Raw genomic sequence first — 24,374 nt, 5'->3', positions numbered from 1 at the left:
AGTGATGATGCCCCCTGCAGAGCAATGAAGGTATCACCTCCCAGCTGCCATGGCCCACATTACAACTGCCCTGGGTAAATGCAGATAACACCCTCCCCAGCACCCACTGCAGGTGTATGGGGGCCTCACACCTGCCTCAGGGGAGGAAGGGCTTCCCACAGTGACCCCTGCTGGTGCCCTGAGGATGTAACACCCCCTACATCACACCTGTCCCAGGTGAGCACAGGCTCCCCCCAAGGGCTCCCTGCTAGACAGTGAAGGCATAGCAACCCTGCTCCATCACAGTCCCTATCACACCTGTCAAAGGTCAGGTCTGATGCCCCCACCCCTACAGCACCCCCTGCAGGAGCATGAGAGTATAACACCCCCACCAGTCTATCACTGTCCATATCGCCTGTATCCCACATACATTAAACCCTGATCAGGGGCACACAGTCAACTGTGCCAGGTAAGTGCAGACCTCACCACACCATGGCAACCCCCACAGGGCATGGGTGGTATAAACCTCCAGGTGAAGTATCTACCTACCTCCACAGTAACCCCTGCAGGCAATGTGAAGGTATAACACCCCCTCCCCCCCCAGTCCCACAGCCCACATCCCTTGAGTCTGGGATACACACGCATGCATACACGCACAGTCCAGGCCCTCCAGGACAGTGAAACAGACACACACACAGAGAACGCAGGCATCCAGGACAGACAGACACCCCACCTCCCCACAACACACGTGGAAACCAGGGATCCAGGACAGACTGACAGACAGACACACATGCACACAGAACCCAAGCATCTGGGACACACAGCAGTGCCTGAATAAAGTCAGCGCTGCCCCCCCCCTCATCCTCCCTGGCACACTCCGCAGGGCACGGGGAGTATCAACCTCCAGCTCTGGGACCTGCCCTTCCCTAGGAAACAGACCATGACTAATCATCCTGCAGAGGCCAGCAGGTGCAACCCCCTCAACCCCTGGGGAAGGGGGCAGCAAACCCAACTCAGCTCCCCCAGATCTGGCCAGGCAGCCCGTGCCCAGCCACCCAGCCCTGGGGCCCAACAAACACACCCTATCCTAAGCTCAAATTGTCCTACCACCACCCAGCAAAGCCTGATGCTGCATGTCCTGGGGCTGTCTTCAGGAGGTATTGTCAGCAGCATGGAAAACCAGACCCCCATGGAGCTGGCACCATGCACAGACCACCCCTACCCAGTCACCTCTGTGACAAAGACAAGCCACTGAGGTGGATGGGAGGTACGAGGATGGGCCAGACAGCACCGGCTTGCCACTTGGGGACCCATTGTGGCACACCACACTCCTGTCTCCGGTATCCTGCTGCCATGGAGAGGGGAGGGCAGAGACTGCAGCAGCTGTGGGGGAGATTGGGGCAGGAGGGGCACTGTGGTGTAGGGAGGTGGGGTCTCCAGGACTGGGGCTTTTCCACATGCACTCACACACATGGAACCCACGTGTCTTGGTCACACACGCGTTCACATGGAACCCAGGTGTGTGGGTCACACACACACACACACACACACACACACACACACACACACACACACAAGCATACACACGCACACCCCCCAGGCATCCAAGAGATGCCTCCCCTATCATGCACACCCCACCCACAGCTACAAACATGGAACCCAGGAGTCCGAGGTACCCACCCATGGAGCCACCAACACACGTGGAACCCAGGCATCTGACACACACACACACCCCACCCATACATACACAACACCCAAGAGTCCTAGACACAGCCAGGCACTTACAGCAGGAACCCAGGCACCCAGGACACACTCACAGCTTTTACTTCCCCAAGATTCGGCTCCGTTCCCAGCTGCCTGAGCAACTGCAGGTCATTAGCACAATCAAGCTGCTAACACGTGTGCACACGTGTGTGTGTGCACACATGTGGGTCACACATGGGTTCCTGGGTGGGGAGAGGAGAGACACCCGGGTTCTGTGAGTGTTTGTGTGCATCTGTGAGCACAGTCCTGGATGCCTGGGTACGTGTGGTGCGTCCATGCTGGGGGGTTGGGGCAAGTCCGGGAGGTAAGGCACCCCCCTGGCCTTCACACCACATGTACACCGTGGGTGGCAACAGGGCCCAGACAGGCAGTCCTTCCATCCATGGCCCTTTGACCCCATTACTGCTCCCCAGGCCCCCCATACCAACCTTTCAGGCTCCCAGTCACCACCCAGCCCCCCTCCCAGTTTCCCTGACTCCCACCCCAGCCACCCCAATTTCCTCCCTGAACCCCAGCTCCTGGACCACTCCAACTGCCCCCCAACCTCCCAGATGCCCCTGACCCCCAGCCCTTCATCACCACCCAGGCCCTCCAGTCTTGCTGAGCCCCACCACAGCTCCTTAGGCCCCTTAACTGCCACCCCAACCCCCAGATGCCTCTGAACCCCAAGTCTCCTGGACCACCCTGACTGCCCCTCCAGACATCCAGATCCCCCGACTGCCCCCAGATCCCTGCCACCCCAAACCCCCCAATATCCGTCTTTCAGCCCACCCTCTGACCCCCACCCCAGCCACCTTGACCCAAATCCTAACCCCCTGACCATCATCCCATCCTCCAATGATCTCTGTTCCCCACAAACCCAGTCCACCTCCCAGACTCCCAAGCACCACCCTAACCCACCAGATCTCCCTACCCCCTAGCCCAGTTCCCCTGACCCCCACTCCCCAACAACCATCCTAGCCCCTGATCTCCCCTGACCCTCCTCCTAGTTCTCCTGACTCCAATGTCAGCCCTGGCCCCACTGACTCCCAGCCCACCCCCCTGCTCCACCAGCTTGCTTTGACCTCTGACTACCACCCCAGCCCCCCTGATCCCCGACTCCCAGCTCAGCCCCCCCTACTCCTTCTCACCACCCCAGAAATGGAGGGCAAGGAGCCCCCTAGTCCCAGTGAAGTGGGGGCAGGGGGGTTCTGTACCCGGGGGGGGAAGGAATTTCTGATAGCCAGTGGGGGAGGGGTCAGAGGGGTTTCCTACATCCTGGGAGAATGGCAGGGGGCACCTATACAAGGTGGGTCCATGGCAGGGAACAGGACGGTATCCCCTTTAGTATTTCTGTCAGATTTTTTAAAGGAAATTCACAAACTTAAAAGGCATTTTCAAAATTCTACACACCAGATACTGGCTGTTGGCATGCTCTGTCCCGCTGCAGTCTGAAGCCTTAGGCAGAGTCGTTCAATGACAACAAACCCTCATCTGTTCCCATCCCTGAGGTGTCCTGTCCCCTGAGCTCTAGGACTGAATCCTGCCAAGATTCATGTCTGGGCACAGACACATTTGAGCTTGTGACTGAGACTGGAATGAGCTGTCCACAACCAGGCACCCCTCACATTGGCCAGGGCAGGAACAAGGAAACCCATAGAGAATATTTCAGAAAGGAGGGTCAGCAGCTTCTGTGGGTGCCCCCCCCCCAGATTCAGGAGGCACCAGTCACTCATGTCCTCACCACTTCCCCTAGCATTTGGGCTGGCTTCTGCCTGCATTCTTTCCTCTTAGCCCTTCCCTCCAATTAAACCTTGAGGGCTAGCCTCTGGGTCCTTTGGGTTCTGCTGTGCCCTACAAGGGACGAAGGCTGGGTGAATTTTTCTCTGCAGTACACCAGCATGAGTCTGCTTTCTGGCATGCATCAATAAGGAATAACGGCCACAAGTTGTTGGAGAGTAGGTTTAGATTATACATCCGTAAGAACTACTTCACAGTAAGGGTGGCTAGGATCTGGAACCAACTTCCAAGAGAAGTGGTGCTGGCTCCTACCCTGGGGGTCTTTAAGAAGCGGCTTGATGCCTACCTGACTGGGGTCACTTGAGCCCAGTTTTCCTCCTGCCCAGGCAGGGGCTCGGACTTGAAGATCTACAAGGTCCCTTCTGACCCTACTTCTATGATTCTATGAACTGGTGAGTACTGAGCAGGTAGACATCTCCCAGCCCTCCCCTGCATTGCTGACAGAATTATAGATACTCCCAGGAGTGGATGCGCTGGTGCTAAGCCAGGTTGGAGAAGCGGGTGAAGCTCTTCCCACACTCTGAGCACTGATGTGGCTTCTCCCCTGTGTGGATGGACTTGTGCTGGGTCAGGTTGAAGGACTGGGAGAAGCTCTTTCCACTCTCCAAGCACTGATGTGGCTTGTCCCCTGTGTGGATAAGCTGGTGCCGGGCCAGGCTGGAGGACTGGGTGAAGCTCTTCTCACACTCAAGGCACTGATGTGGTTTCTCCCCTGTGTGAATAAACTGGTGCAGGGTCAGGCTGGAGGAACGGCGGAAGCTCTTTCCACACTTGGGGCATTGATGTAGCTTCTCCCCCGTGTGGATAAGCTGGTGCTGGGCCAGGTGGGAGGATTGGGTGAAGCTCTTCCCAAACTCATGGCACTGATGTGGTTTCTCCCCTTTGTGGATAAGCAGGTGCAGGGCCAGGCTGGAGGAGTAGGTAGAGCTGTTTCCACATTCAGAGCACTGATGCAGCTTCTCTGCAGTGTGGATGTGCTGGTGCAGGGCCAAACTAGAGAAGTAAGTGAAGCTCTTCCCACACACAGAGCACCGATGTGGCTCTGCCTCCGTGTGGATGCGCTTGTGCTGGGCTAGGCTGGAAGATTTGCTGAAGCTCTTTCCACACACAGAGCACTGATGCGGCTTCTCCCCCATGTGGATGCACTGGTGCTGGACCAGATGGGAGGATTGACTGAAGCTCTTCCCACATTCAGAGCACTGATGTGGCCTCTTCCCTGTGTGGATGAGCTGGTGCTGGGCCAGACGGGAAGAGTGGGTGAAGCTCTTCCCACAATATGAGCACTGATGTGGCTTCTCTCCAGTGTAGATGTGCTGGCGCTGGGCTAGGCTGGAGGACTGAGTAATGTTCTTATCGCACTCTGAGCACTGATGTGGCTTCTCCCACATGTGAATTTGCTTGTGTTCAGTCAGGTAGGAGAAGTGGGTGAAGCTCTTCCCACACTCAAAGCACTGATATGGCTTCTCCCCTGTGTGGATGAGCTGGTGTTTGGCCAGGATGAAAGAGTGGGTGAAGCTCTTATCATACTCAGAGTGCTGATGTGGCTTCTCCCTTGCATGCATTTGCCTGTGCCTGGCCAGGCTGGAGGGCTGCTTGAAGCTCTTCCCACACCTGGTACAGCAGTATGTCTGTTCCCTCCTTTGCACACACTGGTGCTGGGACAGGCCTTGCCAGCAGATGAAGTTCTTCTTGCACTTGGTGCAGCAGTGTATCTTCCTCCTCAAGTGGATGCTCCGGTGCTGAGCCAGAGAAGAGAAATGGGTCTTACAACACATGATGCAGTGGTACAGATGCTTCTCCCTGTGCACGTGTTGGTTCTTGACCAGGTCCAAGGGGCAGACAAAGCTCTTCCCACATTTAGTGAAGTGGTGGGGGAGCCCTCCAGAATGGATCTTGCAGTGAGTAGCCAGGATTGAGAGGCAAGTGAAGTTCTTCCTGCACTTGGTGGCTACACAGGACTTCTCCCCAGGGTACCTTATTTTGTGCAGAGCCAGGAGTGAGGGGTAACTAAAGCTTTTCTTGCACACAGGGCAGGAGTGGGCTCTCCTCCTGGGCTTGGTGATGAGTTCCAGCTTCCCTCTGAGGCCCTCCCCACTAGCTTTGTTTGGATGCAGTCTCTCTCTCCAGTGGAACTTTGTCTTATTCTTCAGGTCTCTCAACTCCACAAATTCTTCCCTGGACCCAGGGCTCTTTCTGGCTTCTGTCCCTTTTCCACTTTCATGCCCAACTGGAGATGCTACCCAATTCACTGCTATATTCTCCTTCTGCTTGTGAGGCCTACCCTGACTCCTGTGCCACTGGTCCTTCTCAGGTTGCAGCAAGTCCAGCCCATGCAAACACCCTGGAGAAGTCTGTGGCGACTCCACATTTGCAGGCCCTTCTTCAGCAGCCTGCTCCTCAGCTCTGCTCAGCAGCCAGGCACCTCCTGTGTGGGGAAGAGAAATTCCAGATTAGTCCCTGCCCTGCTGGCAAAGGACAAACACTGCTATTCCTTCTGCTGGGATGGGCCTCTGAGCAGGACTGGATTTTGTCACCTGTGTTTTCTTAAGAAAACAAGGTCTTCCTTTCAAACCCTAAGCACTGGGTGTGAGGGAGGGGCAGATCCCTGTGCCATGTTAACTTTCCCTGCTTGATGGATTTCGGAGCCAGATTCTCAGAGTTGCTGTCTGCCCCATCACCTCAGACCCTGTTGGGAAAAACACAAGGGACACGTGCATCAGAACAGTACATGAATGGCTTCATGATCAAATGAGCTAAGGATGAGACCAGAAGGATCTGCTTAAAGGAAGAATGAGGTCTGCTACATCCCACAGCAGTGATGGGTCCAGGGGGAGATTACACCAAGCACTATAGCTGAATTGGCTCACATACACCAGAGCCAAAGTACATTGATGAGACTGCTCTCTAGTGCTCACCCTTGCTTTCTGACAGTCCCGAGAGCAGCATCTGGGTACAGCCTCGTGGTGGATTTCTGGGGCTTGTCAGCATTCATGGGTATGTTGGGAGCTCTGCCTTACATTGGACCAGCTGCTTTTGTTTGTTACAAAAAGCCAACGTTTTTCATCCCTCCTTCATCCAAGAAATATTCTGGAAGGGAAGTATTTAGAGTTGTGGCTTTCTCTTCTGAGAGGAGCAAGGCTGTGTTTCCTACCTACCTCCAGGGAAAGGTCTAGTGCAGGGAGGAGCCCATGGAGCTTCCTCTGCTGACAAGGCCCAGGTGGCCTGCATGTCACAGGAATCTGCACCAGGACAAAGGCCTTGGCATGAATCTGCACTTGGATTCTGTGGCGAGTCTCAGGCTCTGTGACATTCAAGGGTCCTGAGATGAAACAGAAAGGGGGGTATTCACTTCATCCCACAACATGAAACCTTTTCAATCCCACTCGCTCCATGGAATCACTTAATGCAGCCTGAGACCATGATTAAACATTTCCTGAGTCCCAGGTCAGCCTGACGAGGAGAAACCAGGCAAAGCCCAGGCCTCTCTCTTGTTCTGTGTTGCTATTACTGTTGGACATCTGTATACCATGTTGATTTCCATGGCAGACTATAAATCCCATCATGTCCTGGGAGAGGGTGTTAGAGAGGCATGGCTACCTTGTGCTAAGGAATCACCTCTTACAATGGTATGTGAAGCTGGAAATTTAAGATCATGGTATCCAAGGGAAACCAGATCTGTGCCTAAAAAAGTCAAGGCAGCAAACTCTATTGTCCCCTAACAGCTGTAATTAGGGAAAGGAACTGTTGTTGTGTCCACAGCTTTGAATTTCAGGGATAACACCTGCTGGGACACATTACAAGATAGGTTATTTTAGGTCAGTGCAGGGCAGGCCCCCTGTTAGTCTGGGTATGGAACTTTTCTGAGAAGGGAGTTGGGTGGAGTGGAGTCCCACAGCTCACCTAGTAGCAGATCCTCTGACCCTGAGATTTCCCCACAGTCTTCATCATCACGGACCCAGAGCTCCACCTCTCCTTGCTGGATGCGGCAGATTAAGTCAGATGTGGAACCTCAATATCCTGTTTGGGGCAGTGGTTAAGGAGTGTTTGTGGCTGGTACTGGATAGACAATAAGAAACCGGAATTTGGGGAATAGATCCCTTCAGCTGAAGGACAAGGGAGAATGGACATTTAGGATGAATGAGATGGCACTGCAGGGAGAAGCCTTCAAGTCAATAGATGATGGTCCTTGCCACCCAGGTAATGGAGGGGTGGTCATAGGAAACAAAGCACAAACCACTCTTTAAGTATAAAAATGGTATGAAACTGACAGAGACACGAGGGACGGGGTGATGATGCAGTGATCTGAGAAGAAAGCAGAAAAGTTTTTGCTATTTTCAAGGAACCAAAATTAGAAGACACTGGACACACTTATGGACGGATAACATTTATCTTATTCGTATAATTCCAGGCAAAGGAGTGGAAATGAGTTTATTCTCACTGAAGGTTTAAAGTGATGCCTCATGGCACTGAAAAGAATCTGTGACAGATGGTTCACAATTAAACTTTTTTTCTGGGAGAGAGGGTAATTCATTCAGGAAGGCACAGGAAAGGATGATTTTCTAAGAACTGTAGATGCAACTAAAGCAATCACCTCATCCAATGGCAGGATGATCCCAGGGCAGAGATGAGTGCACAGATTGGCAGATACTGCAGGGTTTATGACAAAATTCATGGGAGTCATGAAGATGGACAAAAAAAGAAAAAAGGGAGACACATTTTATATCATATGAAATCCCATAACATGAAAATGACCTAGTTTCCCAAAACAAGGACACCCTAGAATCACCTCTAAAAGAGAGGGCTGTTCCAGACAAATAAATTGCACCAGAACTAGACATAGAGATATTACCGTAGTGAAAGTGTGGTATCTTATGAGAGCTTAGTGGCCCAGCACAGCATACCATTTGATGGCTTTGGGCTACTCCCAAACTGGGGGAGACATGAAATGGTAGAAATTAGCTTGTAGGGAAAGCCTGAGCTATGTAGCAAAGTCAACCAACAGTTTTCTTACTATAATAAAGAGTTTGATGCAGATACACTTTGAGATACAGGGAAGGAGTTTGCACTTTCAGCTGCTGAAATAGTATTAAGTGAAACCCAGTCACATAATGAAAAATCAGGTGGCAAAACTTGTGGAGGAATATATAGGTTTCATGAGGTATTGAAGGAAAGAGAAGTACTCAAAAACTGGCAAAGCTGGATTTGGACCAAGTTTTATGCACAAAAGATAAGAATATATAAAGGGGAGCAGTCAGAGAAGTAGCACTGAATGACTTGCATCAGAAACTTAAAGAGAGTGATAGAGGAAAAAAAAATTAAAAAAAAAAAAAAAATCGCTCAGCTGGCTAAAATCCACCATGCATAAACAAATGACTTGGATTCTGAACCCATTGCTGTTAGTGCTAGAAAAGAGGATTAACACACAGTCTCTGACAGGTCTTTCATGCCTGAAAGGCATATTTCAAAAACTTTTTAAAAAGGAGAATTAGCCAAAGAACATTTGCATCTGTTGACACTGGGCGCATCTACACGTGCAAATGCTGCTGGATGAGTTTACTCCGCAGTAATTTACTAAGGAGTAAACTCACCCTGGACAGGCATCTACAAGTGTGAAGGCACTTGAGAACAGATTTTCTCCTAATGGGAACAGCCTGAAGAGGGTTGCTTCCACCCTGTTCTGCCCCTATGTAGCAGCCAGTGAGAGCTCCAGGCTAGCCCAGGGGCTAGCAGGGAGTACTGAGCCAGGCAACAGCTGTGCCCTGGCAGGGGCTGGGAGATTACTCCATGTCCAGGAGTAGGCTCCAGTGGCAGAGCCCAGGCTTGAACAATGTCCCTTTGCCCCAGTAGTAGGGAGCTCCCAGCCCTGGCTCTGCGATTCAGGGCAAGGGGCTGGAAAACAGCTGTTGGAGAGAGGCAGATCCCATAGAGACAGGTCCTGGTGGGGCAGGTAGCAGTGAGCTTCTGGCTGGGTGGGGATTCCCCACTCAACTGGGGGCGGCTGAGAGCTGTCCCACGATTTCCCACCCAGCTGGGGACTTGTTGCTAGCTGGCCCACCAGCAGATCAAGGCAGAAGGCTGGGACCTGCCCCTCCCCTGAAGCTCTTTCCAAGTCCCATGCCTCGATCACCTGATTGGGGCACGGGGCTGGAACCTGCTCCAGACCAGGACAGTTCCTGGCCAGCCCTGGGCTGAGCAAGGAAGTATGCATGTGCAAGCGCTGGCTGAGACCTGTCCAAAATGGGACAGTTCCTAGCCAGCTCCAAGCTGCACATGTAGACTTTCCCACACAGGCTGGGGCTGAGAACTGTCCCAGTCTGGGGCAGGTACCAGCCAGCTCTGGGCTGGGTGGGCAACTCTCCCTGTGCAGGGAGCTCCAGGCTCTGCAATCACAACGGGGGCCAGGAGATTGCTTCCCGCTGTCAGGACAGGGGGACATTGTCCCAGTCCAGGCTCTTCCACTGGAGCCTATCTCAATAGCAGGCAGCTCCCAGAGGGAGAGAGCAATCTCCTGGCCCCCACTCTGATCATAGAGCCAGGCCCAGGAGCTCCATGCTGCCGGGGCAGGGGGACATTTTCCCAGCCCGGGCTCTGCCATTGGAGCCCACCCCATCAGCAGGCAGCTCCTACAGGCAGGGAGCAATCTCTCAGACCCCGCTCCAGATATGGAGCCAGGCCCAGAAACTCCCTACTGCCAGGGCAAGAAGACATTGTCTCAGCCTAGGCTCCATCATTGGAGCCTGTCCCAGCAGCAGGCAGTTCCTGGGGCTAGGGAGTAATCTCCTGCCCCCTGCTGCCCGGCTGACTGGGAGCAAATTTGTTCCCAGTTGGTTGCCTACACATGCCTTACCGCATAGTAACTACTCTACAGTTATTTTTCTGCAGAATAGCACATTAACTATCCATGGAGTAGACCAATTTACTGTGCAGTAAGCATCTGCACATGTAGATGGTGACGCTTACTGCACACTAAATTTATCTACTGCACAGTAAAGCATCTTGTGTAGATGCGCCCACTGTAATTGAATGTTGGAATTCCAGGAGACAGTACACAGCAAATTAGGAAAGTAGTAAACTGAAAAAATGGGTAAACAGAGGAGTTGTATACCTAGTCTGTGGAAGATCCCAAAACATTAGGAGAGTAATGAGATGTGAATTATTGTATTTCATCTAGAAAATGAACAGGATAAGAGACTGGGGGTGAAAGGTGACTAATATAATATCATATTTCCTGTTCAAAGAGATGGGTAGTAAATACTAATGACTGGAAAATGTTACTTAGCCACTCCTTGAAAAAAGTAAAGATTATTGCAGCTACAATCAAGAGGACCACCAACATAAGTGATAATCAATATGTTTTTAGTGTGCAAAAATCCTCAGAAAGCACTAGAAAAGCAAATTGACCCAGTAAAAGTTAAGTCCCTCAAATGTCCACACAAGCCAGAACAAGCCCTTGTATTAGAGATCTTCTGGAAATGAAAGCTGGTTTTCACTAGGCCCTGCACTGAGCCCAGTTCCTTTTATCACAGTGATAGGCATCTGTCATGCAGAAGGGTTTTAGAAAGAGGACAAGGAAACTTTTGAGAATGGCAGAGTGAGCTGGAGACTACAGGTCTCAAAGCAAGTACAGCAAGTACAGCAAAGCCAGAGTCAGTGGTCTGTATAGAGGGAGATGTTAGGAAGTGTCATAACCAAATGAGTTGAGTGTCCCTATCACAATAGAACTGCCCTGAATAACTGCAGTTACTTTCAAATTTGGTCATGTTCCGCCTCATTAGTATTCAGTCCGTTATTGGCTACTCCAGACATATAAAAGTTCATGCAACTTCCGCCCAAGTCGGAGACCTCTGAGCACGCGGCAGAGCAACCACAGAGAACTCTGTAGCGCGATCGAGGAAACTTGGTGGACTGATCACCCACCGATATCTCCCCGTCACCGGGTCCTTTTGACGTACCCCGCTATCCTGCAGGTTCCTTTTCGTTCAAAAGCTCGTTTACTCGTAACTCGTTTTGTTATCCGACAACGCAAGCAAGCTACCTCGAAGCCTGCGCTGCCATTCCACACAGCGTAAGTAAAAGCAATCTTTTAAAACCAATAAGCTGTCTCGCCTCTTCATTGCCGGCCTGCCTGACGTCCAATTAAACTAGCGATCCTCGGGTTGGCTCCGGCCACCCAAGACAGGAAGGACTGTGGAAAGAAGCTTCCAGTGACTCCTCCTAAGAAGTACAGGCAACCCATTTCACTTAGCACTATTTCGTTATAATGCTCATTTGAAATTGATACCTGATTTCACTTAGCACTCAACGAGTTTCATTATAACGCTCGTGGTCACCATCTTGGGTCATTAAAAACAGTTGCAGTCGCCATCTTGGGTCATCAAATACTTTTGGTTTCACTTAATGCTTGTTTTTTCTGGAACCAATTAAGAGCACTAAACGGGGGTTGCCTGTATCTGGGTTCCATCACATGTACATATGTCACTATAGAAGAAGTTAAAGAAATGCAAAATCCGTGTTGTAGCAGTATAGGCAGATTATGACTCCCATTAACTTCTGCCTGGTAAAAACCAAAGGATTTCATAGATTTCATAGACATTAGGGCTGGAAGGGACCTGGGAAGATCATTGAGTCCAGCCCCCAGCCCGAAGGCAGCTGGGGTCATAGGATCCCAAGCAAGATAAGCATCCAATTTTTCCTGGAAGGTGTTCAATGTAGGTGCTTGAACCACCTCTGATGGCAGGCTGTTCCAGACCTTGGGGGCTCAGACAGTAAAGAAATTCTTCCTTATGTCCAGCCTGAATCAGTCTTGTAGTAGTTTGTAACCATTCGACCTCGTCGTCTCTTGGGGCGCTCTGGTGAACAAACGTTCCTCCAGATCCTGGTGGTCACCCCTGATAAACTTATAGGCGGTCATCAGATCTCCCCTGAGCCTGCACTTTTCCAGGCTAAAGAGCCCCATAACTCTCAGCCTGTTGTCATAAGATCTGTTTTCCTGACCTCTGATCATGCGTGTGGCTCTTCTCTGGATTCTTCAAGTCTCTCCACATCCTTTTTGAATTGTGGGGCCCAAAACCGGACACAGTACTCCAGCTGCGGCCTCACCAAGGCCGAGTACAACGGGAGAATGACGTCCTGGGATTTGCTTGAGAAGCATCTATGGATGCAGGCCAGCGTTTTGGTTGCTTTACTAGCCGCAGCATCGCATTGAAGGCTCATGTTCATCTTGTGGTCAATGACGACCCCCAAGTCTCTTTCTTCCACAGTGCTCGCCAGCATAGCACTGCCAAGCCTATAAGGATGCTGCAGGTTTTTCCTCCGAAAGTGGAGGACCTTGCATTTTTCAGTGTTAAACACCGATCAGGTTCTCATCCGCCCATTTGGTCAGCCTGGATCGCCCTCCTGTCTTCAGGTGTGGATGCTTTGCCCCAAAGTTTGGTGTCATCAGCGAACTTGGCCAGTCCACTTCCAACTCCAATGTCCACCTCATTAATAAAGATGTTGAACAATATGGGTCCCAGGACAGAGCCTTGGGGGACCCCACTGGTCACAAGGCAACATGACGATTGACTTCCGTCAATTACCACCCTATGGGTCTGACCACAGAGCCAATTTCCCAGCCAGCAGATCGTGGTGGACCCAAGGCCACAATTGGCCAGTTTTGCCAAGAGGCAATCATGGTATACCAAATTGAAGGCTTTTTTTGAAGTCAAGATATATGACATCAGTCTCTTCTCCCTTGTCCAGGTGGTAAGTTACCTGGTCGTAGAAGGAAATGAGGTTGGTCAAGCAAGACCTACCCACAACAAACTCGTGCTGGCTATCCTTCAGGATGTTGGCATCAGCAGTCCATTAAGGATGGCCTCTTTAATAAACTTTTCTAAGACTTCCCTGGGATAGAGGTCAGGCTGATGGGCCTATAGTTTGCTGGATCCACTTTCCTCCCTTTCTTGAAGATAGGTACCACATTGGCCTTCTTCCAGTCTTCGGGCACTTCACCAGAGCACCAAGAGTTCTCAAAGATCCGTGCCAGAGGCTGGGCTATGATGCTCGCCAGCTCCTTAAGTACCCTGGGGTATAGATTGTCAGACCCAGCTGACTTGAAGGTATCCAGCCTCTCAAGGTGTTCCTTCACAAGGTCAGCATTGATGGAGGGCAGGGAATCTCCCTCACCCAGACCTACCTGTCCCGTAGTGGGCATGGGTGTCCCATGGAACTGATGAAAGACCAACACAAAGTACCCAAAGTATGCAAAGGAGGAGAAAGAGGATTTAGATAGCACTGAACACAGCATGCTTGGATATCAAATGTGCTTGGACAGGATAGAATAGGTCAAAGAGGGAGGAAATCAGAATAATTCTGCAAGGATGGGCAGTTGGTGATTTTTTATGGACAATGAATTGGAGATGATGTGAATATACTAAGAAAACAAAAGGAGATCATGTTGCCAAGAAACTGCTGAATGCAGAAGTACCAGGAGTTATAAGAATGGAGAAAACTCAAGGGAAGGCATCTAAATCAAATGAAGGAGGATATATGAACATGAAATCGGAGAGAGGCCTGATCACTAACAGAGAAGTGGGGAGAAAGTAGATTTAAACCACCAGTCAAAAGTTCATGAGGCTTGAAACTCATGGAGAAGACAAACTTCAGAATTCATGTAGCAATAGGGATAAGCAAGAACCAAAGCTTTACCCAGGGAAACAAGGGCTTGGTAATTCCTCAGCATTTGGTCCTGGTAAAGCACCTTTTCTTCATCTTCCAGCAGCTTCTACTCCTTCCATGTGAAATGAAGAGCCACATCCTCAAAGACATCCCAGAGCTACAGTCACAAGCATTACAGCATCAATATATCCTATTCCAGCTGCTTCCAGCCCCCACAGCCCTATCTGTACTTACTCTTTACTACAAAGTTTTGCAAGCTTAGCCATGATAGGTAGGGGTACAAAATTCCCCATTATTCAGCTGTCATATGATGTGGATATGGCTCGGTGGACATAGGAGTTAATGTGTCTGCCTTAACCCATCTCATCCTGGGAGATGGTGCAGCTAATTTTAGTTGGCATAAGGTGCTAGCCCAGTGGAGGGTCAGTAGTGTAGGTGCTCTAAGTCATCATCAGGAAGCTGTTGATCATGGCAGTGACTCACAGCAAGGACTCTTGCATGGGAGGTGGGACCCCAAGAATTTATCCTTTTCCAACAGACACCATCCCAAGGAACTCCAGAGCCTGCCACAGCGATGTCAAGAGTTTCTCTTTGCTTCCCATGTGGCTTTGAGGTGGGAAGCTAAGAGCCTACAGTGAGACTGGCTGGCCCCATAGAATCATAGAAAATTAGGGCTGCCAACTAGACATCAAGCCATTGATTACTAGCCTCTGAGGCCAATGCTCCAGCCAGTTTTCTATCCACCTTACAGTTCATTCATCCAGCTCGTACTTCCTTAGCTTGCCTGTGAGAACGTTGTGGGAGACCACATTAAAAGCCTTGCTAAAATCAAAGTATACCACATCCACTGGTCTCCCCGCATCCACAGAGCCAGTCATCTCATCATAGAAACCAATCAGGTTGGTCAGGCATGACTTGCCCTTGGTGAATCCATGCTGACTGTTCCTCATCACCTTCTTCTCCTCCAAGTGCCTAGAAATGGATTCATTTTCCTAGGGATTGAGGTGAAGTGAGGCTGACTGGTCTGTAGTTCTCTGGATCCTCCTTTTTCCCTTTCTTAAATATGGCCACAATGTTTGCCCTTTTCCAATCATCCGGGACCTCTTCTGATCGCTATTATTTTTCAAAGATGATGGCCAGTGGCTCTGCAATCACATCAGCCAACTCCCTCAGCACCCTTGGGTGCATCCCATCCGGCCCCATGGCCTTGTATATTTCCACCTTTTCTAAATAGTGCCTAACCTATTCTTTTGCCACTGTTGGCTGCTCACCTTCTCCCCAGACTATGCAGCCATACAACAAAGGGGACCCCCCGCTCTCGATGATGTCTCACCTGTGCAGGGGCTGCTGTAGGAATCTCTGCTGTGTCTAGCTGAGGATTGCAGGGAAGGGAAATGAAGAGAAAGAGAGGCTGCAAGGCTGTGGGTCCCCAAAGGTTGTGACAGGTTGGGCAGGCTGGACTCAGAGCAAATGAGTTCAGAAATAAATGGAAGAAGAAATGTGGTTTTCAAACTCCAGGAACTGTCATATTGCAGTCTCTGGAAATGGAGTCACAAAGTTTCTGGACTCCTTTGGGCAGAAGTCACACCTATCATCATGGAAGAATTTTCTATGGATGGTATCAGCTCTGGAGCTGTGTCTTTTCTCCCCATCAGATCCTGGTACAGGGGACAGGGACTGGTATTCATTTCACTTTCTTAGGGTTTGCACAAACACTGGCTTTCTTTACCTTACACACAATTAGATACGGCAACTCCCTATACGCAATTACAAATGGCAATGCCATGGGGATGCATATGGCCCCCACAGCATGTCAATATTTTTAAGACAGACCTGGAAGTCTGTTTCCTCCATAGTTGCCTCTCATCTCCTTCATATACCTAAGCTACAGGAATAACATCTTCATTTTATGAACAGATCAGAAGGAACCCCTAGAGAAATTTCACCAGGATTTTAACAACTTCCACCCCTCCCTCAAATCAACACTGGAATATCGCATCCAGCAAATTTTTTCCTAGACACCACGGTGAAGGTTTGCAATGGCTACGTTGCCACCATGTCATATCAGAAACCTACTGACTGCTACAGCTAGCTTTCATCCTAAGTATACCACTAGATATCCACAGTCCAACTCTATGCTACAACACTATCTGTTTCAATACCTCCCACCTACCAGGATGCACACCTTAAGAGCCTGAAGGAGAGAATCCTAGAGTTAGAATACAATCCCAAAACTGTAGTCACTGCAAGCAACAAATCCAGACTCAGATGTCATTTCAACCTCCTGCAATACCAACCTGGGGAACAAAGACAACAGAGTGCCACTGCTAGTGTCACCCACAGCCCCCAGCTCAAAAACCTTGGACACATCCAAGATGGATAAAAATCAATGATTTTTTTTTTAATTAAAAAATTGGAATTTTTATTTAAATCAGATTTTAATTGTATTTTTTGTTTGCAATGCTTTTAAAAAACAAACAAACCAATAGTTTTAATTTAAGATATATGTTAAAAGCTCAAAAATATCACCATGGAATAGGGATTACAGGCAAACCTCACTTAACACTGTTTTGCTTAGCGCTATTTCGCTATAGCGCTCATTTTACATTGATACCCAATTCCACTTAGCGCTCAGTGAGTTTCGATATAATGCTCATGGGTATTGAGCAGGGAGCATCAGCAGTATGCAGCCTCGTTACCATCTTGCTTTGTCAAAAACTTTTGTGCTCTGTGCTTGTGTCGCCATCTTGCTTTGTCTTTTGAGCTCGGTGTTGAAATCAATCATCATTGGTCAAAAGCGTGCAACCAACTCTGTGACTGAAAGTGCCAAGAAAAAACAGCACAAAAGTGTAATGCTAGAGCTTAAACTGGATGTCCTGAAGCTAACTGAAGCAAGGGAACTAGGGATGCATCGATAAAAATTTTGGGGGCTAATACCGATAGCCAATTTTTAAGGAGGCATATCGGATCCAGTTTCCGATACATCATAGAGCACTGCATGCAGCTGTTAAGTCTGTTGTGGTGGAAGGGGAGGGGGGAAGGAAGGGGCATGGGGGTGAGGGAAGAGTGGGGCTGGGGCAGGCGCTGGCCAGGCAAGGCGTGGTGCAGGGCAGAGCCACGACTCGTCCAGGGGGTGGGGCTCCCGCTGCTCTGTACACCCTGGGAGGGCATGGTGGGGGTGGCAGAAGGGAGATGTATGCCCCCAGATCTGCATGGGGCACAGGTAGCACAGGCTACAGCTGTGGGCTGGGGCCAGGGCAGTGCTGGGCTCTTCCCAGCAGGGGCTGGGCCAGGCTGCGCTCAGGGCAGATGGCAGCCATGCTGGGTGGGGGCTACAGCTACCCCAAAATTCACCATAGCCTTCCCCAACTCTCCCTCCCAGCACCACTGCCACCCACCCCAAGCACAGCCCTGGCCCCCTCCCCCACCCATATGCTGGGAAGAGCTTGGCGCAGCCCCAGCCCCACTCCTTCCTTCACCATGGGGGCCTCAATCTGACAATGTCAGTCTTTCAGGATTGGTTCAGCGATTATTTTTGTCCTGCAGCTGTAAAATATTGTGCTGAAAACAATCTGTCCCACAAGGCACTTCTCATTTTAGACAATGCACCAGGACATCCTACCACACTTGATGGCCTCAGTGATAATTTAAAAGCTGTTTTCCTGCTCCTCAGTACCACCTCTATTTTACAACTGATGGACCAGGATGCCATTGCTGCCTTTAAGGATTATTACATAAGGAAAACATTCGCCCAGGCTGTCAGGGCTACAGGTGGAGAGGGTGCTCCAACCCTAAAAGAATTTTGCAAGGGCTATAATATCCGCAAAACAACAGATAACATTTCAAGGGCCTGGGAGGAAGTTGCTTCTAAAACAATGGCATCTGGTGAAAGCTTTGGGCATACTGTATGCAGGCTTCCCAAGGGTTTGAGGAACCACTGGTGACAATTCAGGGCATTATCATTGACTTTGGAAGGAAAATTGGATTTGATGAACTTGAACCTGAGGACATTCAGGAGTTGATAGTTTCCAACAGGGAGGAATTGGGCAATGAGGACCTTATTCAAATAGAACAGCAGAGAACCCATGAAAAGGAGGAAGATGTTCAACCAGCAAGGGCCTTAACCGGCAAAGGCATGGCTGAAGCTTTCAAACATCATGAAGCTTCTCTTTCCTACTTCAACGAGAATGACCCTGACACGCAGTACAGTTCTGCAGTTGCAAGAGGAGTTAACAATGAAGTCAGTTGTTACAAGCTGCTTTACGATGACAAGAAGCAGCCGAAAGTGCAGCTATCAATGGATTCCTTTTTCAGGAAATGCACAACTCCAGCTTCAACCCCTGCAGCCAGCTCTCAAAAAAAATCCTCAGCCAAGCATTTCAAAATCCCCTGAAACTGACACTACCCCTGACAGCTCTGATTCCGAGTGCTGAGGGAAGCCCAAAGAGCAAAAAGTGAAAGTGAATCTGTGCATACAGTTCATTACTTTATTTTGTAATTTTATACATTATTTCAAAGTTCTAAGTGTTAAATAAAGCATTAACATACATGTAGATGTCTGAATCCAGTGATTTTATGAGTGGGGATTTCAGTGATTTTCTAAGTACAAGTGGGGAGCCCTGGGAACGAATTATATTTAGTCATTCTAAATTGAGAAAAATTGCTTGGAAACTGAAAAAGCAGGAAAGATTGTCTTTTGTTTTCTAGCATAAGAATAAACAGGAAGAGGGAGGTAAAGACTGAGTTTGCTGCATAACCCAGTATTTTCAGTTTCTAAGATAGACGTGGCTGAAATTATCTATTTAATTTTTGTTAACAACAAACACATTTCACATTTATAACTAAAATAGTTAAAAATTCAAAAATACATATGCTTTTGTTAAAATAATTATGCATGTTTGTTGTTGAAAAAATATCCAAAATACATAAGCTTATTGTTTTAGTTAAATGAAACAATTTAAATGTTCGTTGTTTTTGGTGACTTGTTGTTCTCCTAATACAGATAAGCAAAAATATCCCCCACATATCCATGAGTAATCTAGTAAATTGGAGATAGTTCACCTCCCAATGACTTCACAAGTATCTACTTCAATTAGCTTTGGTAAATAAAATAACAAAATCATAATTCAGTTTTCTGATGTAACTGCAAAATTACATCTGAAAAAATAATATCAAAATAAATCACTGCTTTAAAACGTAAAATGTGTACCTTCTAAAAATGAAACCTACATCTCTGAGTTTTGAATAATATGAATTAAGGTTATATCAAACAACAAGAATGCACTTTTTGTAGAAAACAGAGATTAAAATTGAGGCTTCTTGACCAGTGGTTTAAATAGTGATTTAAATTGATTTGGTTCAAATCAAATCTACCTTGGACACATCATTAATGACCTCCATCCCCACCTGGAAAAGGACAGTTGTTTCAGTGTAGCCCTAAAGGACAAACCAATCTGGCTAACAGATAGCCCCCCAACAGCCTCTCAAACAACAGGTTAAATAACTCCTATTCTCACCAAGGCACCAGGCCTTGTAATGGACCCCGACACAAACTGTGCTCCCTCTTTACACACATCACCACCGTGCCAAATAACATGGATTACAGCAGCTGAGGACCATTTACTTTGAACTCTGCCATTCTCATATAGGCTGTCTCCTGCTTACAAAGTGACCCTTTGTGGTCTACACTGTCAGATGGTGCAATCCCTACAGGAAAGACTGAATGAACCCCAATCTGACATCAGGTCCAGGAAGACGGAAAGGCTTGTGGCAGGATACTTTAAGCTCCCTGGACATTCCATTGCTGACCTCAGAGCAGCTGTTCTTAAACCAAAACACTTTAAAAAACAAAGTTGGGATGTGGAATTGTGCAACAAGAAGTCATCCACAGGCTGAATTGTGCTAAATACAATCTCAATAGGGACTGTAGATTCTTACCCAATTACCTAGATTAGCTTCTGTGTCCCCTTTGTGTGGAGGGGCTCTTAACTTATTTTCCCCTCTCCCAGCACTGTCCCCCTCTCTTCCTCCCACATTTGGTATTCAAAAGACTCCATTTGATAGTCTGGCTTGTGCATGTCCTTTCATTGCATCTGAAGAAATGAGCTTAGGCCCACAAAAAACTTCTGCTATGCCTCTCTGATTCACTTAGTTTGTAAAATGCAAATCTCACCTGCCCTCTGCCTGAACTCAGACTAAACACAGGTAATTAGCAGCCAGGTATGCTGCTCATTCCTCCTAAACTGCCTGCCCATGAAGCTGCCTAGGTACTGGCTAGGCTGGAGGGGTCTTGCTGGAATCAGATGCAGAGACTATCCCCTGTGCTCCACAGTCCAGGACAGGTTGGAGGGGACTTGCTGGTCTCAGCTGTAGAAAGCAATGCCTCATGCTTCCTGGTGCTGGCTGGCTCTATCACAGTGTACCTAAAGGGGCTTCTTCAGGACTTAAAATGTTCTATTTGATCAATCCTTAGAGGTAGCTCTTCTAGAGGTAGAGGGAGCCCTGGCTCTATGGCCTCTGACCTGGTTTTCTGACCTCTCCCTCCCCAAAATTCTACCTTGTACCCCTGGCTCCTCCTTGCCTCTGCCCCAGCTTCATTCTCACCCCAAACTGAACCTGGTGCCTTGCTCACCTCCAAGCTCTCCCCCCCGCTTTGGAGGTCTGCCTTGCCACTTCTGCAGTTGGCCCAGATCAGGTGTAAAGGAGCCCCTTTCTCCCAGTCTTCCTGGGGAAGTCCTCTGCAGCTCCAGCTTAACAGGCCCTTCCTTAGGAGCCTGCTTCTCAGCTCCACTCAAGGTTTCTGCACCTGCTGTGGGGGGAAGAGAATGCATAAGTTAGCCCTGGTGCTGCTGGCACTGGGAAAGCCCTACTACTCTCTTGTACTGGCCTGTGACTAAGGCAGCTGGAGACTTCAGTGCATGGAAGAGGTGGGAGAAGGAAGACTCAGCTCTGGCTAATACACCTCTGTTGGCATGAGGCTGGACATGAAATCCACTAACTTTCCCAGGGAAGGGTGCTGATCACAATGCCTGGTCAGAGCCTGCAGGGACATAACTCCCTGTGAAAGAAGCTCAAGGAACATTGGTGCAGTGTCACCATTTTAAGGGGAGGAGAAGGAAAAACGCAAGGTTCATCTGCTCTATGGTGTGTGAACGGTTTCCCAGTGCACTCCGAGAAAAGAAGCTTATCTATCTAGCAGAGACAGTTTTCCATTCATGGATCATGCCTCCTGCCACTGGATAGGGTAAAATCACCACTCCTTACCTGCTTTGTCCAGGGCACCAGCCCCAAGAGCTTTCATCTGCTGACCAGTCCCAAGTCTCCTTGGTACTGGGGGAAGCTGCAGCAAGACAGGAGTGGGGTGGGTTAACTGTACACAAACCAGACAAATGTCACTGAGGAAATGCATTTCCCCAACACCTGCACCAGCCCTTTAATGGGCACAGAGGGTTTGTAGGGGCATGAGAAAGGGCTGATTAGAATACTGATTAACAGAAAAATCAACTAGCTCATGGATTGTTACCATGGTAGCACTACAAGGCCCAACAAAGATAGAGCATCTTTCTGCTAGGAGCTGCTCACATGCAGCGAGAAAGATCAGGGACCCCCAACCTGGGTGCTGCACACCCCAGCCACACGGTTACATACATCATGGCCCCGTCATGAGCAGAGGCGGACATTTGAGCATCTTCCCCTGCATGCAGGCCCACAGCGTGACCAGCATCCAGTACCTTACCCTACTCCTGGTTGGGCAGGGGCTCCTCTTTGGGGACATGAGGTGGTTTGTCCCGGGGTTCTGGGGTTTCCCTCTGTCCTGCCTCCCCCATAGGCATGTTCACAGGATAGGCCTTTGGCTGCACCAGACAGGAATCGCACGGTTCCTGCCATGCCCCACTGTGCTGCACCATGCCTTAGGACACCTCCTTGACTTCCACACTTACTGTGACCTGGGGACAAAATAACTATGTCACTGGCAAGTCAGGCACTGGGAGAAATGGGGCTAGGAGGGAACATCTCCCAGACACATGGAGGTGAGGAGGGCAACATCAATGATTAGGATAATATGATCACTCTCAGCTGGAGCTTCTCATCCTCTACCTGCCTCAGCTACAACACCCTGATCAGGGCCACTGCCTCAGCACAGGTCTCCACGCCACACTCCCACTCCCAGCTCTGGATCTCCTGGAGCAGAATGACCAGGAACAGCCCCAGCACCGCCAGCTCCAAGATTTGTTGCGTGCTGTGGTGCTGGGATCCAGTCAGCACTAGCAGAGCTGCTACAGGTGGCTGCAAATCTCCCACTGTGCTTTGGCCTCCTGCTAGCAGAAGCCATGGAAACACTGGCATGTCTCTGGGGTGAGGAGATCATCTCCTGATGCCAACTGTGGGGTCACCAAGGGCAGCTCAGCCTCAGAAAGGGGCTGCATGGCCTGGTTCACCTCCTGCTCCTGGGCCTCCTGGGGTTGGACCAGCCCCACCTGCAGCTGCTGCTTGCTTGGCTCTGGTACCAACCATCTCGAGGACACCCCACCGGTCCTGGACTGGACGACACCAGGGACATTTTCTGCTCCCTCAGCTCCTACCTGAAAACCTCCTGGGTCCTATTCCTCCATCTTCACCTCAGGGGCTGTGACAGGAAGGTCCACAGCTGCCATGGGCTCCAGCTCAGCAGACATTTTCTCCACCAGGAGAGGCAGCACCACAGCCTGGGGCTTGGGCTCGTGCTCTCCCTCCGCTCACTCTGGCACCTGTCAAAAGCATCCCATTTTCGGAGCTGCCAGGGGGAAAGGAGACGGTGCAGCCCTCACCGTGTGACGGGAGACCCGAGACATGACCCTCTGGTCTGCCCAGCTCTGACAGACTGTCAGGACCCGGCAGGCTTCAGAAACAACCCTCTGCCAGGTCCCGCACACACCTGCGCGCGGCGCCCGGCCGGGCGGGAAGACAAGCGGCCGCCGCAGCACTTCCGGCTCGAAGCCCCACCCCGTGCCGGTGCCGGGACCGGGGCGCGGTGTCTGCGGCCAGGGTTACTCCTCCCCCGGGCGGGCCGGGGCGGGACTGTCTGGACCGCGGGCTTCTCCAGACGGCTGGGGTCCGGTCCACAGCCCTCAAATTAGCCGCGCTCGGGGCAGCGGAGCCAGGTGAAGCGTGAAACCGGACAGGAAAGACGTGCCCTCAGCCGCAGAAGGAACAGTGCAAACCAGAGAAGATGCAACGCAGCCCGTCCAGCTCCGCAACGCCGCCCTGCCTGCCCCTTGAGAGGGCTCTTCGCTTCCCCCTCTCCCCGCCCGCTTCGCGGTCACGTCTCACCGCCTCGCACTCCGGTGGCAGCGCTTCCTCTGCTGGAGGCCCGCCGGCTCCTTTGCCGCCTTCGCAGGGGGTCTTGATGTGCCCTCTGCCCCTGCAGGCCCTTTCCACTTCACAAAGAAAGTAGACTGAAACTTGCCTGCTGTGCTGGGCAGCCACACACCAGGGCTGCAATCCTGGCTTCATGTCTGAGTGTGCACACCCCCCTCGCCCTTTGTTGCAGCAGCCTGGAGCCTGTGGCTGGGCTGCGCTGTAGCTGTACCTGCTGCCCTGTGTTTGGGGGGGGCTGAGCCCCAGTAGCCCCTGCCTTTCACCGCCTATGTGCCCTCCAATCCGGAGTGAGTACTCACTCCAAAAACGTGACATGCTGACATACGCTTGTGGTGATCCTCAGGTCACCTGAGGTGAGCTTGGGAGGGCTACCTCTCTTTTCAAGAGGTTTCCCTGCTTTGACTTCCTTATCATGACAGTTGGTCAGGCTGCCCCAACCTCCCCAGAGAAGGATGGCCAGGCTTTCCCAATAACCGTGGGTCGGTTTGCTAGGCCATCCTGATTACTCTGGGGTGGGTCTGTTGGGCCAACCTGACTTCCCCAGAGCCAATGTGTTGGGTCCATCCAACCGCACTGGTGTTGGCCCCTTGGGCTGCCCCAACCATCCCAGGGACAGTTGGTCAAGCCAAATCTACTACCTGGGGTTAGTTGATAGGGCCAATCGGACCATCCAGAGTCAGTCAGAGAGTCAGCCCGACCACTCCAAACTGCCCCAGATGCTCCAGAATTGGTCAATCAAGCCCACCTCAATACCCCAGGGTTAGTCAGTAGGACTACAGGGTCAGGAGGAGGGCCAACTCAAACACCTAGGGATCAGTCAGCTGGACTGTCCTGAA

General features: G+C 50.3%; 1 protein-coding gene across 5 annotated transcripts; it reads right to left on the bottom strand.

Moving 5' to 3' along the window:
• Window positions 1-2,847: 2,847 nt before the first annotated feature.
• LOC132250293 (zinc finger protein 883-like) lies at window positions 2,848-23,229 on the bottom strand. 5 transcript variants are annotated; one of them, XM_059726828.1, is made up of 5 exons: window positions 22,764-23,229; window positions 21,917-22,127; window positions 21,445-21,520; window positions 20,813-20,989; window positions 2,848-5,947 (listed from the first exon to the last, which is right to left on the bottom strand). In XM_059726828.1, exons 2-5 carry the CDS (start codon window positions 21,953-21,955, stop codon window positions 4,002-4,004), a joined length of 2,238 nt encoding a protein of 745 aa, XP_059582811.1. In that variant the 5' UTR covers window positions 21,956-22,127; window positions 22,764-23,229; the 3' UTR covers window positions 2,848-4,001. The 5 variants fall into 5 exon arrangements, with proteins under 5 accessions (XP_059582811.1, XP_059582809.1, XP_059582812.1 ...); XM_059726826.1 differs by having other exon boundaries at window positions 21,445-22,127; window positions 22,764-22,928; window positions 23,096-23,228; XM_059726829.1 differs by lacking the exon at window positions 21,917-22,127 and having other exon boundaries at window positions 22,764-23,228.
• Window positions 23,230-24,374: the final 1,145 nt, after the last annotated feature.

The sequence above is a fragment of the Alligator mississippiensis genome, chromosome 4 (genome assembly GCF_030867095.1).
Source record: "Alligator mississippiensis isolate rAllMis1 chromosome 4, rAllMis1, whole genome shotgun sequence".
NCBI classification, from domain to species: Eukaryota; Metazoa; Chordata; order Crocodylia; family Alligatoridae; genus Alligator; species Alligator mississippiensis.
This window is presented reverse-complemented; position numbering and strand designations above follow the sequence as displayed.